Source organism: Phacochoerus africanus, chromosome 1 (genome assembly GCF_016906955.1).
Source record: "Phacochoerus africanus isolate WHEZ1 chromosome 1, ROS_Pafr_v1, whole genome shotgun sequence".
In the NCBI taxonomy this organism is placed as follows: domain Eukaryota; kingdom Metazoa; phylum Chordata; class Mammalia; order Artiodactyla; family Suidae; genus Phacochoerus; species Phacochoerus africanus.
In genome coordinates this window covers 177,236,943-177,250,859 of record NC_062544.1, presented here as the reverse complement: position 1 = coordinate 177,250,859, position 13,917 = coordinate 177,236,943, and the positions used below count along the sequence as shown (strand labels likewise).

Below are 13,917 nucleotides of genomic sequence, written 5' to 3'. Positions count from 1 at the left end.
TAAAGTTTAAAAATTGAGCCCATTTTTTAGAGAAAATATTACTGTAGGTGCTTCTGACAAAGTCATGATGGAGGTTTGGGGCTCTGGTGAGTGAAAAAGTGAGGTGGAAAGAGTAACAGTGGTCAGGTAACAGTGGTTCTGGTCCTAGCTCGGTCACTACTAGGTGTACCACCTTAGCAAAGTCAGACCTCTTTGGTCATCTATTCCTTATTTGTAAAAAGACTGTTGCACTTTCCCTCCAAGGAGGAGGAGGCCGCAGCTTGTACAGCCATTGCTAAGAACGGAGGTGGAGACCTTGGCAGCAAGAAGGACGAGCTGCTGAAACAATGGGAGGACCTGAAGGTGGCGCTGTCTCAGCTGCGTGTGCTAAAGTGACAGGCAGCTCAGCTTCCAAACTCTCCAAGGTCGGAGTGGTTAGCAAATCCATCACCCACGTTCTCACCGTCATTAACCTGACTCAGAAAGAACCTCAGAACATCCTACAACAGCAAGAAGTACAAGCCCCTGGGGCTGTGGTCCAAGAAAACGTAGGCCTTGCACGGACAGTTCAACAAGTAGGAAGGGAACCTGAAAGCCAATCAGCAGTTGTGGAAGGAGTGACTGTACCCTGTGGGAGCGTCTGCTCAGGTCCTGGGCATCCAGGCGTCAATAAGACACAAATAAAATGGCAAAAAAAAAAAAAAAGAAAAGAAATAGATTGTTGGGGTACCTCTAAAGTCCACTCTAGCACCACCATTATATGACTTTATGTTCTCTTGTCAAATGCCATTATAAGATCCGCCAATCTCTGTAAAACAAAAGTAAGCATTCTAAGCCTTTCCACAAGATATGCACACTTAAACTGGTTAGGGAAATTAGCTGAATTTTGGGGGGTTAAAACCACCCTATTGGTAGATTAGATCAGTCTTTTGAAAGATTGGAGATAAACTTGATTTTGTTTAGTAACTTTACTTCCTTTGCACATGGGAGGGATTCCAAGTACCTTTAGATTTTCTCATCAAAATGGCAGCCAAATAGCAGAGAATTTTATGTGCCGTATTTCACATGTGTTAGTATTATTCTAATCCGGAGTAAGAAGCCTGGATGTCCATGATGCAGCCAGTGAAGGATTTGAATAAAGTCAGTCATGGAAGAAAAATAACACTTCTATTAGATGGAGGAAAGGATAGACAATCACTAGCGTAAGGTAAAGAGTGGTGTTTTAAGAAACAGGAAGAGCCCAAAGCTTTAAATAAAAGAGCTGGCCTGGTTTCTGGTTTTAATTTTTCACTCTGAAAATAGAAAATATGTTAACCAGATGTGCATTTTCAGAGGTAATAAAATTTGAATACCAAATTAGCACTATGTGCCTCTACTAAACTGTCTTGAATTAGTCCTCTACAAAATGGCTCCAGAATACCAGTTCAAACCAAAACCTGACCTGGAGTATCAAAAAGCATTCAAAAAAATTTCTACCAAGTAATATTTTCATGGCTAAGCTCTTTGTTTTCTAAAATAGTCTCTATAGTTTGAGGAATAAATCACCTTTACCTTGAATTGGAGTTGCTGTCCCTTTTTCTAGAGGGTCCCTGGACTGTCTTTCTGAGGGTAACCTATCATTACTTCTGACCTAGCTTAAAAAGAAATTAGATTAACCAATTAGATTGTGAGGTGAAAAAGATAAACTTTTGATGATAATGATGAACTCTGTGAATATTTGAACTAATAAGCATTCTGAAAATTATCAAATTAGGGACTAAAATACTTTCGCTTTCTATTTGGAATACTAATTACATCTATTTAACCTATTCAGCTCAACAAACAAATGAACAAACATCAACAAAACCAATATGGTCTATTTTTGGTTGTTGTTGTTGTAAATATATGTGCTTGTAATGGTGCAAAAAATAAAAAAAGATGCTATGGGTGAAATTTCTTTCCCTATCATCTCTAAAAGGGCATATTCATAGAGTACACCTAAACACACAATCCATAAATATAGAAATGGGCCCTCTGGAATACCAACAGTTTCATCATGTGTTGCAGTTTCACAGCCCTCTTGGAAAATGTTGCTTCACAATTTTCTAGCTTTTCCAATTGTTTTGTTAAAAATATTTGTAAATATGCATCCTTAATCTGGATAATAATTTGATCTCTGGCACCCTTAGTTACAGTGTGTCTCTGGCACTCTGGGAAAGACAGGCAGCCTGCTCCTCACTTTGGATCTGTCACTGCTGACTCAGTCTCCTCTGCAGGATGGCAGCCAGTCTCTGCCTGGTCTCGCTAATTGAAGATGGTCCACCCCGGGGAGGGTGTGGCTGGGGGAGTGTGGGTAGACCTGAGCTGCTGACCCTGATGGGCTGAGCTGAGGCTGGGGAAGCGGTGGGTTTTGACACTGCGTGCAGGCTGGGGATTTTGATTCCCTTTTCTGAGTTCAGTCTTGCAGGCCTTCTCTCTCCCTGACTGCTGCTGGCCACAGCAGAGGAGGTTAGGCTGCCCTGGCTGAGGGAGCACGTTGACAGCGGTAACCGTGTGCCCAGCTTCTTGAGCTCCAGGAGCTGTTCTCTGGCTTGACTCAAAGCTTCCGTCAGTTCAAAGCGTTCTTCACACTCTCTACGCACTGTTTCCTGAAGAAAAGTGTTCTGAAATGAGAAAAAGGAAAAAAAAAAAAGTCAGCCCTAACTTTAAACAGTGTACATAGGGGTGGTTATTGGCAATATACACTGAGAACTGATTTGGACGTCTGTGTTCCTTGACTGTGTTTGTGGACATTCTACCACAGAGACAAGTCAAAAATGCAAATCATTTGTGAATCTGGAAAGAACTTTAAGAGAACATTTGGTTCAGCCCTCCTAGTTTGCAGAAGAGGAACCAAAAGCCAGGGTCACTCAGATGGGGCGGGGGGTGCTGGACCCAGAAAGTCTAATGCCTACTTCAGTGGTGTTTGAACTTCTCTATGCTTTGTATCTGAAACAGTCTGTCCTGCACATGTGACATCTAGTTGTTAATAACTGTAATGTCATTAAGTATGTGATTTTATATTGAAGGGAAATTGCAATATATAAAACAGATAAAAATTGCTCAAATTAGAAAATTGAAAGAATAAAATATACCAGCTCTAGCATTTATATAATAAAATCAGTTATTTTATATGATGCTTTCTCAGTAGAACTTAAATATACTGATTATCTGCTCTTCTATAAGATATATATCAAAATAAAGAACATCTGCTTTGAACTCCATTCAGCAAATCATGTATCAAATTACTAGAAGCTGTAGTGGATATTGTTTCTACCCTCAAGAAGTTTGCAGCATCGTAAGTTTGAGCAGAGCTGCTTTTTATGTCCCCAACAGAAGTTGGAGCCAAGGGTGGCAGTTGGAGGAATTAAGAATTTTTTAATAGCCCGGCTGTCCAAGGATACTCTGAAGGGTTGACTCTCACTTGACTGGAAAGTACTGGAGCAAATTTAAGCTTCAAATGTGTGACTGGACTACAGATCATTATGACTCCTTCAACTGATGAGACCCTATATTTCTAGTTGAAGAGTGATAGCCATATTTCATATATGGAGTTCATCAAAATTACTTCAAGCCCCATGGTAAGAATTAGGTCTTGGATCTCCCTAGTGTCCTGACGTTCATGTTCATGTGATGTCAAAAAAGAGACTGAAAAGTAAACAATTGAAAATGGTATCCAAAAAAGTAACCATAAAGTGATTGTGCTACAGGATTCTTCAATTAGAAAATGAACTTTCATTAGGTTAGCCTGTTTATAAAAGAAGCCAAGGCATTCCCAAGTCTGACCCTCAGTGGAGAGTGTCCTCCTAAGGGCTTACTGATTAATCTGATGTCAGTGGAACTAAATAACAAAGCATCAGGGAAAGTAGCATCTTCCTGTATTTGAGTTTTTTGCAATTATAGTCAGACCTCCATTCAATTCCAAATTTGGAAATCAAAATTGAAGAATATGGAGCAATTCCAGAGTAACAGTTGTCCACTAATATTCTATAAAATCACTGGTATGTCTGGGACAAACAAAGCTTCATCAGTTACACATATGATCCATACGTCCACATAGTTTTAAAAAATGATGGGGGTTAATTATGTGCTTCCAGGTGATTTTTTTTTTTTTGGAGCAACAGGAGACTAAGGATGGTGTTTGTGGCTTTATCATCTGGTTCTCTTTAATTCTTCCCAAAATACTTGTTGAAAAGGCAGGAGAGGGAGAGCAAGAGAGATTAATAAAGTGCTTCATTAGGTGTCATCTCCTTTCCTGCTCCCAACCACTATATTTGACACAGACAGACACTGAAGATCAGGCTGGTTATCTAACTTGCTAAGAGTAACCCAGCTTTGAGGTGATAGGGCCCCTGCCTCCCCCAGGCTCCAGATGCCTATGCCTAAATTAATGGTCTAATTAATTATAGCAAACATACAGGAATCATTTTGTTCCAGAACATTGAAGCAATAAAAAGCAGTAAGACATCACATCTTGTTTTGCCCAACTTTTTAAAACCTAACCTAAACCTTCCTTTCAAAGGAAAAACCGTCAATGTATTTTGTTCCCTGTCTAGTAGAGTAAGCAGACAAAATATACTGAAGTGATCAGATTTAAGAAGCTTTCAATAAATTAGTATAAAAATTCTCTTGATTAAGAAAGCTGTGGGAAAGTTAATTTTATTTGAATATATAAACTAAAAAAAAATTATAGCAGTTAACAATGAGGCCAATAAGTGGGTGACATGAATAATAGGTGCACCAATATGGAAAGATAAAGTGATGGGTGATGTGATGACAAGGGCTCTCATTAGAAGAAAAATAAAATTCAATCCATTTACTAAAATTAAATTCAAGTCTCAAAGGAAAGGAGTAGTGCTTATGGAAAACATCCATAAAGCAAGTCACTTAAAAGCTATTTCAGGCAAATGATACTCCACTAAGGAGGAAATGAAAAGGTGGAGTGAACCCAAAGATGTCCCCATAACAAGTACAGTGGGAGCAAAGAACCCCGCCAACTCCAGACTGAATTTTGGAAGGGCTTCTGACCATCTTGGTCTGGGGCCCACCACTCTGGAACTCATCCTTCTTCAAGGCCATTAACTTCCAGAACAAAGGACAAATTCTCTTCTGTTATTTCACAAGCCAGGAGAACTTATAAACTAAAAATGGGATCCAAAGATAGGACTTCTATTTTTGTCTGTCATGAACACTATGAAATCTCAGATGAATCCCACGATGTCTGTATATCATTTGCCACCATTACCACCTCCTTTAAAATTTGAATTATAATTCAGTTTTGTACTATATGCAGTTCAGATGTTAAAATTTATTAAATCATAGAGTAAAAAAATGGAACTAGAACATATCTAGTTTAGGGGTTTGCTATTTCAGAGGTGGAGTGTATGTGACAGAGCATGAGAAGAGCACACGTGGATGTGGCCAGAGTTAGACATGTTCGTGGAAAATTCCATCATATGTGGAAAAGAATCATTTACTTGGGGTTAGATTGTTTTCAGCAATTTAGGCAAAATGCTTGTCTTTGGGGGTTATCTTTTTGGAAAGTTGTGTTGCTACAGTACTTTAATATGTTTTGTTGAACAACAGAAAAATGTGTATGATGGAATATGTTTGGCAAGATTGAAAATCATGGGCAAAAAAGAGAATAATCAGTGAAGCCATAGCATCCTCAATGTTTTAAGTAAACGTCTCTTTTGCCATATTTTAGCACGGTAAAATAGCGTTATCACTGGATTGCAACCAAACTGTAAGTCAAAATGGAAAGGGAGGCATGAGTCAGGTGAATCAAGGCTATGGGTTTTTCCAGGCAGAGTGGGCAGTGAGTGCAAACGCCTGGCATTGAGAGAGGTAGAGTCACATCTTGGGATGACATGTGGCTTCCTATGACTCAAGGGCAGAGCACAGAATGGGAGGAGTAAGCAGGGTCAGATCAAGGATGACTTAGATAGCATGCTACCTTTAGAGTTTTAACTTAATACTGAGGGCAATATGGAATCACTGAAAGGTTCATTTCACGCAGGAGACTGGCATGGTCATGTCTGCAATAAAGGAAGATCCCTTTACCAGCTCTGTGGAAAGTAGCCCTGAGTGGGGTGAGATGGGAGGCAGGGGAGGACAGGAGGCCAAAGTTTTCATGGGGGAGGTTTCTATCCTGAGTGCCCCTTGGTTAGGGTGGTCTAGGAGAGGCCGAGCTAGCATTACTGGGTTGTTAACCTCTGCTGATTGGTGGAAAGCTTTATCTATAGTTATGTCTACAACATTTTCAGATGAAGGCCACTTTGAATGGACATAAAATATGGCTTAATTGCACTCCCACTGGGCAAGTAAATGTCAAAATGAAAATATAACTTAGCTCACCATCTGTTTGAAATTTCCAATATTAAAAAATGGCCAATTTCCTTCACCCTGCAATGTAAGAGTAGTTTATTTTTATGTTTGTTTTCATTTTTATGCTTAGAGACAACTGGATTGCGTTCAATTCCAAATACAGTGGAAGAAGCAAGAAAATGTTTTGCTCGGTAACTTGATCATTCTGAAGGTGAGAATTCCATTTGTGATGGCAGTCAGCTGTATTTGACATAATTTGGGGGGAACATGCCAGGAAAGCAAGTCTTCAGGGAAGAGGCAGCACAGGTGGGTGTCTTTGTTCATGCTTTATACCCAGTGAGGTCGAACCAGTCATGGAATGATCAGATTACAGTTTCCACCAACCCAAACCAGATCTAATCCAGGATGAGTGGGTGGCTGGGCAAGTGGGTGGGGAGCTGAGGTGAAAAGAAACTTTGTGGAAAAGGTGTGGAAACCAGAAAGATGAGTAGGAGTTAGCAAAGGGCATGCCCAAACTTCCATTTAAGGCTTCTGTTCAACTAATCGGATCAGCCCAAAACACTGCAGGAAAACAGTTGAAATGGCCCTTTGGTGAGGCAGGAAGAAGAATCTGAATAAATTTCCAGGAAAGAAGTAAAATGGGTGTCAGGCACGTTGTTCTTAAAACTGTATTTCTATGCTTGCACATATAATGGACACTGTGAAATAACTATGCAGACAAATCAAAAGTAGATGGAAGGCAATCATCCCTTGGGCTAACAGGCTTCAAGAACAGGTTTTCAGAATGGAGAGGAAGAGCCTATGAAGACAGTGCCCAGGATTTACTTTCTAAGTCAGTAAGCTAACTTTAGCCAAGACTTGGTGTTAATTAAATAAAACAAAACCAATTTCTAATTTTTTTTTCCTCATTCTATCAAATTTCTGGTATCCATACTCTTATCAGGGCTGATTCTCTAACATGTGAGTGACAGTCATGCCTGGGTCTCCCTCTCCACCGCTAGAGGCCTACAGAGTGAGCTTCCTCCCCCTGACAACCAACCCTAGGAATAGCCGCTCCTCTCCCTCCACTCCATCCTCCCCTGTTCCCTGTGGAGCTAGAGGTTAGAGAACCTTCATTTAACCCTTTTCTCTTTGGAAGAGACTTGGATGTTCTCTTTGTTTAGGCTCAAACTGAGAACTCCTCTTTTTCTTTTTTTTGGGCTGAACCCTGGGCATTTGCAAGTTCCCAGGCTAGGAAGTTGAATCTGAGCGGCAGTGCCTATGCCACAGCATCACAAGATCGGAGTCATGTCTGTGACCTACACCACAGCTCAAGGCAACACTGGATCCTTAACCCACTGAATGAGACTAGGGATTGAACCTTCGTCCTCATGGATACTAGTTGGATTTGTTCCTGCTGAGACACAATGAGAACTCCTGAGAACTACTCATTTTTTAATTTATTAACTTTGGTTTCTCATAAATGGAGCTACCAGAGAAATGTGTGCCATTTTCTCCATATTAAATAAACATACAAATACAGTAAATGCATATCCTGAAACTGGGTAATTCTCTCTTGCAGGAAAGCTATTTGTATTTGCAAATGTATGTATTCCTAAAATTTAATCTGAGAGTTTATATAAATCCATAATTGCCAGATTTATTATTAAACTTTCCTAAATAAATAGGTTTTCTTTTTTAAAAAAATAAAATTTACATTTGGAAACTATTAAAAATGCCAAAAAATGTAAAACTCAATCACAATTCCCCAAATTTTAAAAAAGCTATAAGAAGTGGAACCCCTGCCTTTTTCTTCCTATCCCTCAGTGGTAACCACTCTAAATAGTTTGGGAAGAATTCTTCCTTCTTTTTTTTTTTGTCTTTTTGCTATTTCTTGGGCCACTCCTGCGGCATATGGAGGTTCCCAGGGTAGGGGTTGAATGGGAGCCGTAGCCACTGGCCTATGCCAGAGCCACAGCAATGTGGGATCCGAGCCTCATCTGCAACCTACACCACAGCTCACAGCAACGCCGGATCCTTAACCCACTGAGCAAGTCCAGGGATCGAACCCGCAACCTCATGGTTCCTAGTCAGATTTGTTAACCACTGCGCCACGACGGGAACTCCCTTCCTTCACTTTTTCCTGTCATTTCTTTATGTCTGTGATCCTATAGAGAAATACATATACTCTCCTTTTTTGTTTTTTAAGCAAAAACAGATCCATGATGCCAAGAGATGGTCATGTGAAGCAACAAAAGCAATGAAAATTACTGTTATAAAGAAAGAGAGCAAATATACGTCTACAATCCATTAGCCATAATTTTGACATCCAAAAAGCTCAGAAAAGAAAAATGTATGTAATTCATAACATTTAGAAGCAAAATCTGATTGGACTGATAAACTTATTTCATTCGGTGAGGCCATTCCTGTGTGTCACTGGAGAAATGTTAATGCTACTGAACAGGTGGGGCTGCCCTGGATCTCCAAGGGATATGCATTTTACCAACTTTCTAAGATTCAAAATAATTTGAATTCTAAAATCTATCTGAAACCATAGTTTTTGTACAGGAGATTGTGAGCCTAAGTTGCATGCTCCCTTCTTTAGACACTTTCTTTCCTTAAGAGTCCTTGCTAATTCCCTCCTACCTCACTAGACGTTCCCTGTCATTGTGAGGTTCTCCTCTTCCTTCCAGCCGCTGAAAGTTGGAGCGTTCTCAGTCTTCTTTTCTGTTACCTGATGCCCTGGGTGATCTCATTCAGTCCCAAGGTTTTAGTATTAGCTACACATGGATGTCTCCAAATCAGTTTCTCCAGTCAGCCTTCCCCTGAACATCCTGCCCGTTCAACACCTCCTTTTGGATATCTAACAGAAATATTAATATAACATGTCCCAGATCAAATTCTTGATATCCCTCCCCAATTGTCTTCCTTTCCTAGTGTTTCCCATCTCAGTAAATGTTACTTTCACTCACTCAGTTGTTGAGATCCCAAACTTTGGAGTTTATCCTTGACACTTTTACTCTTTCACATCATCCAGTCCATCAACAATTTCTGTCACCTCCACCTTGAAAACATATCCCTAATCTGGCCATTTGTCACCTCCTTTACCATGATGACCATCAGTGCTTTTCTAAACCTTTTCAAGGGCCTTGTAATAGGTCTCTGCTTTCATTTTTGCACCCCACCCCCAACTTCAATCTATTTTCCATATAGCGGTCAAGGTTATCCTCTAAAAATAAGTCAGATCATATCACTCCCTTGTTCAAAATTCCCAGGCAGCTTCCCATCACACTTAAACAATCCAAAGTCCTTGCTGTCTACAAAGATTCCACATGAATTGGCCCTTCCAACCTTGCTTCCTACCTCTTCCTCCTTGATCTGTAAGCTCCAGCAACTTGTTGACTTTCTTATGGTTTCTCAAAGGTTTTCAGGATGTTCTTTGCAACAGGGCTTTTACACTTCCTGTACTCTCTTTTCTTCCTTTCAGGTCTGTTTGAATATTACCTCCTCTGAGTGTCCTCTGACCACCCCATCTAATATGGCACCTTTCCATCAGAAGGTATCCCTTTACCTGAATTAATATTTCTTCTTAGCATCTATTAAAAACCAACTATTGGAGTTGCCCGATAGCTCAGTGGGCTAAGGATCCTGCATTGTCACTGCTGTGGCTTGGGTTTGATCCCAGGCACAGGAACTTCTGCATGCCATGGGCATGGCCAAACAAACAAACAAACAAAACTATTCACACGTTAAATGCATAAACAACTGCATTAGGCACATAAATGTATACCTAAGCATGTCTCTGGGATTTGGTAGTTTCATGGAGGAGCTCTCCTTTTGTTTAGGCTTGAAAAATAAATTCAAGTTTGTCAGGTACCTGTTACTAAAGTTTAAGCTAGAATTTGTTTTCCCTTAATTTTTTTTTTTTTTTTTAACAACCGCACTTGTGGCATATGGAAGTTCTCAGGCTAGGGGTTGAATTGGCCTACATCACAGTCACAGCAACACCAGATCTGAGCTGCATCCAGCTCGTGGCAATGCTGGATCCTTAACCCACTGAGCGAGGCCAGGGACTGAACCTGTATCTTCATGGATACTAGTTAGGTTCTTAACCCGCTGAGCTGCAATGGGAATTCCTGTCTTAATTTTTTAATTTATTGTAATCTTAAAAAATATCTCATTAAGGTTCATACTCTGTTGTTTGCTTTATTTATAACTTTTCTTGTTTTTCTTCTACAACCTTGTCCTTTATCCTTTCCTCTACCACCATATCAGTTCCTCTTTATAATTTACTCTTTCCATTATTTGAAATTGTTTTTAAAAGTTAAAGTAATATACTTAGCCATTAAAAAGAATTAAATAATGCCATTTGCATGGATATGATGGTCCTAGAGATTATCATACTAAGCAAAGTAAGTCAGAAAGAGAAAGTCATATGATATCATTTATATGTGGAATCTAAAATATGACACAAATGAATGTATCTGCAAAACAGAGACAGACTCACAGACATAGAGAACAGACTTGTGGTTACCAAAGGGAGAGGGGGATGGGGAGGAAAGGATTGGGAGTTTGGGATTAGCAGAGGCAAACTGTTACATACAGGATGGATAAACAACAAGGTCCTATGGATAGCATAGGGAACTATATTCAATATCTTGTGATAAACCATAATGGAAAAGAATAAGAAAAATGATACATATGTAAAATTAAAGTAATACATTACACATGGCTAAAAATTAAAATACTACTATAAAATTATAATAAGAACAAGCACTCCACACTTTCAAGTTCTGCCTCCTAGGAACAACCATTTTCAGATTTTTTCATGCTTATCTTGTGACATTTATCTCCATATTTCTAAATAATATCATTACACAGCTATGTCATGGTTTCATTTTTGAAATTGTTATCTGCCATTTCACAGAATGAAGGATGAGGATTTAGCTTCCTGCTCCAACTCTTAACAATTGTTTCTCTTCTCATTAGGAGATGTTTCTGCTCCTCTGGAGAAATTTTTATCACAATTTTATTGGAAAATCTTCCCAATTTCTATCACAATTTTTTAGTCAAATCTGTATTCTACTTTATAAGATTAGAGTATATAAATATTATGCACATGTTAGCCATGCAGTATATACTATGATTACATTTCCTTTCTTGCACAATTTCCTTCTGGAGTTTATTATTATCCATTATTATTTTTTTAAGTTTTTTTTTGCTGCACCCATGGCATGCAGAAGTTCTCAGGCCAGAGATCGAACTTGTGCCATAGCAGCAATCTAAGCCACAGAAGTGGATCCTTCACTACTAGGCCTCCAGAAAACTCCTATTATCCCATTATTTATCTGCTTAGTTTTCTAGATGTTGATAACTAATTTTTTACCAAACCCACTCACAGAAGTGTAAATATCCTCTCAACATGTTCAAGCACTCCATGTAATCTGCCTGCTTTTTTTTTTTTTTCTCAGAGACAAACTTTCAAAAACCATTCTTCTGCTGAACCCAGCCTGGTTCTCTAAATCTGTTGCACTGCTGTAATCCTTAGGTTTCTTCCCATTACCCTGGGGATCTCCTCCATCTCTCTCCTGGGTCAGAATCTTTATTTCCTGATTCCTGTCTTTCCTCTCTCAGTTTACCCCCTCATTGTGGTGTCATACATCTTCCAACAGCTTCCTGAGAAAAGCTGCAAACAAAGCATCATTTTTGAGAATACTAATGTCTGGAAATATCCTTATTTGACACTTGTACTTAATTGCTTATTTGACAGGATATGGAATCCTTGGTTGGAAATAATTTTCCTTTAGAATTTGTAAGCCATTGTCTTCTGGTTTCTATTGCTATTGTAAAGAGTTCTGATGTCATTTTGATTTCTTATCCTTTTTAAGTGACCCCCTCTCTCTTTTTTTCCTGGATGCTTTTAAGCACTTCTGTTTATCCTTAAGGTAATGAAATTTCACAATGAAGTGTTTTGGTGTGCTTGGTGCCATCCATCATACTGGATGCAGCCTTTCAATACAGAAATGCTCTTCAGTACTTAGAAAAATTCTTGCATTAGTCCCTGGATAGTTTTATCCCTTCCATTTTCTCTGTTCTCTCTTTTTAGAACTCTTACTAGTGAGGTATTGGATATTCTGACTTTATCCTCTAATTTTCTTTTATTCTATCTCTTCACCTTTTCCTTCTGTTTTTTGGGAGATTACTTCATCTTTATCATCTAAGCCAAATATTAAAGTTTTTATTTCAGTTCGTATATTTTAATACTCATTCTTGTTCTTTTTTATAGCTTCCTGTCCATGTTTCATGGATACAATATCTTCTCTTTTCTAAGAATATTAATTATGCTCTTTTTTGAAGCTCATGTTTGTTCCCCCGTTGTTTTGTATATTTCCTATAAGTTCTTGGTTGCTTATTTGTTTGATCCTGACTTCCGTCTTTCGTATTAGAGGTGTTCTTCAAATAACTGGGGATTCTTGGCTTCTCATGTTAAAAAAATGAGTCTCCAAGGGACTTCCCTTTGTGACTCAGTGGCTCAAGAATCTGACTAGGATCCATGAGGATGCAGTTTTGGTCCCTGGCCTTGTTCAGTGCATTAAAGATCCAGCATTGTTTCAAACTGTGCCATAGGTTGCAGATATAGCTTGGATCCAGCATTGCTGTGGCTGTGGCATAGGCTGGCAGCTGCAGCTCCTATTTGACCCCTAGACTGGGAACTTCCATATGCTGCAGGTACAGCCCTAAAAAGAAAAATAAATGAGTTTTCAAAATGTTACTGGAAGCTCTGTGTGCTTAGATAAGGGCTTATTGACTGGTATGTGACTCAGTGGGTAGACTGGACGATGGACATAAAATTTCATTTGAAGACCCCAACTGTAAGTAGCCGAAGGTCTTTTATTTTGAGCCAGCCCATTTGGCCACAGAGGGCTCTTCCAATTTCCTGGATATTGATATATAAACCCGGTTGTCTGTGTTCTGGGAAGTGAGTGGGTGACTCGGACTGGGAGGTCTCGGCCTGTAATATACAGACTTTCACTCCAGCTTATGCTTCATCCCATACTCTGCTATAGAGTGTCCTCAAGTCCCAAGCCTCTTGCATTTACTTTTTCCAGAGTGTAAACCTTCAGTATCCTGCCAGGATGGTGGGTGGGAGCTGCTGGGGGGTTAGAGAGGGCATCTAAGCATCCATTTGCTCCTTTTATAATCATCAAACAGTCCTGTTTTCAGATCTGCTCTTCTCTCCCTCTTTCAGAGGTATTTGGTGTCCTCAGTTCCTGCGCCTTTCCAGTGACAAGTCACAGGATTAGGTTTGCTCCTTTTAGGATTCTGCCCATTCCCACATTCCCCATAGGCATTAGGTTTCAATATCCTAAAGCCTGCTAATTGCCTCTCATCCATACCTTACTTTCCATTTTCCAAAATTTGGTTGATATCTTTTTCATCTAGTGTCACCTCCTTACTTGTTCTTTTCCTCTTATGGACTTATTCACTTTTTATTAATTTGCTGTCAGTTTAATGGTATTTTGGGAGGGAAGCAGAGATAAACACATACACTCAATTCTCTATGTTTAACTGAGAACATTCCATTCCCTTCTATTTTTGAATATCTTGCATCTT

At 39.3% G+C, this 13,917-nt stretch overlaps 1 protein-coding gene across 1 annotated transcript in view; it reads right to left on the bottom strand.

Annotated features, from left to right (window-relative positions):
- Window positions 1–714: 714 nt before the first annotated feature.
- The window catches only part of LEKR1 (leucine, glutamate and lysine rich 1), a 237,110-nt gene continuing 223,907 nt past the window's right edge, over window positions 715–13,917 (bottom strand). Inside the window, exon 13 of the mRNA XM_047785385.1 lies at window positions 715–2,621. Coding sequence (XP_047641341.1) covers window positions 2,208–2,621 — 414 coding nt within the window. The 3' untranslated portion in view covers window positions 715–2,207. The remainder of the gene's footprint in view (window positions 2,622–13,917) is intronic.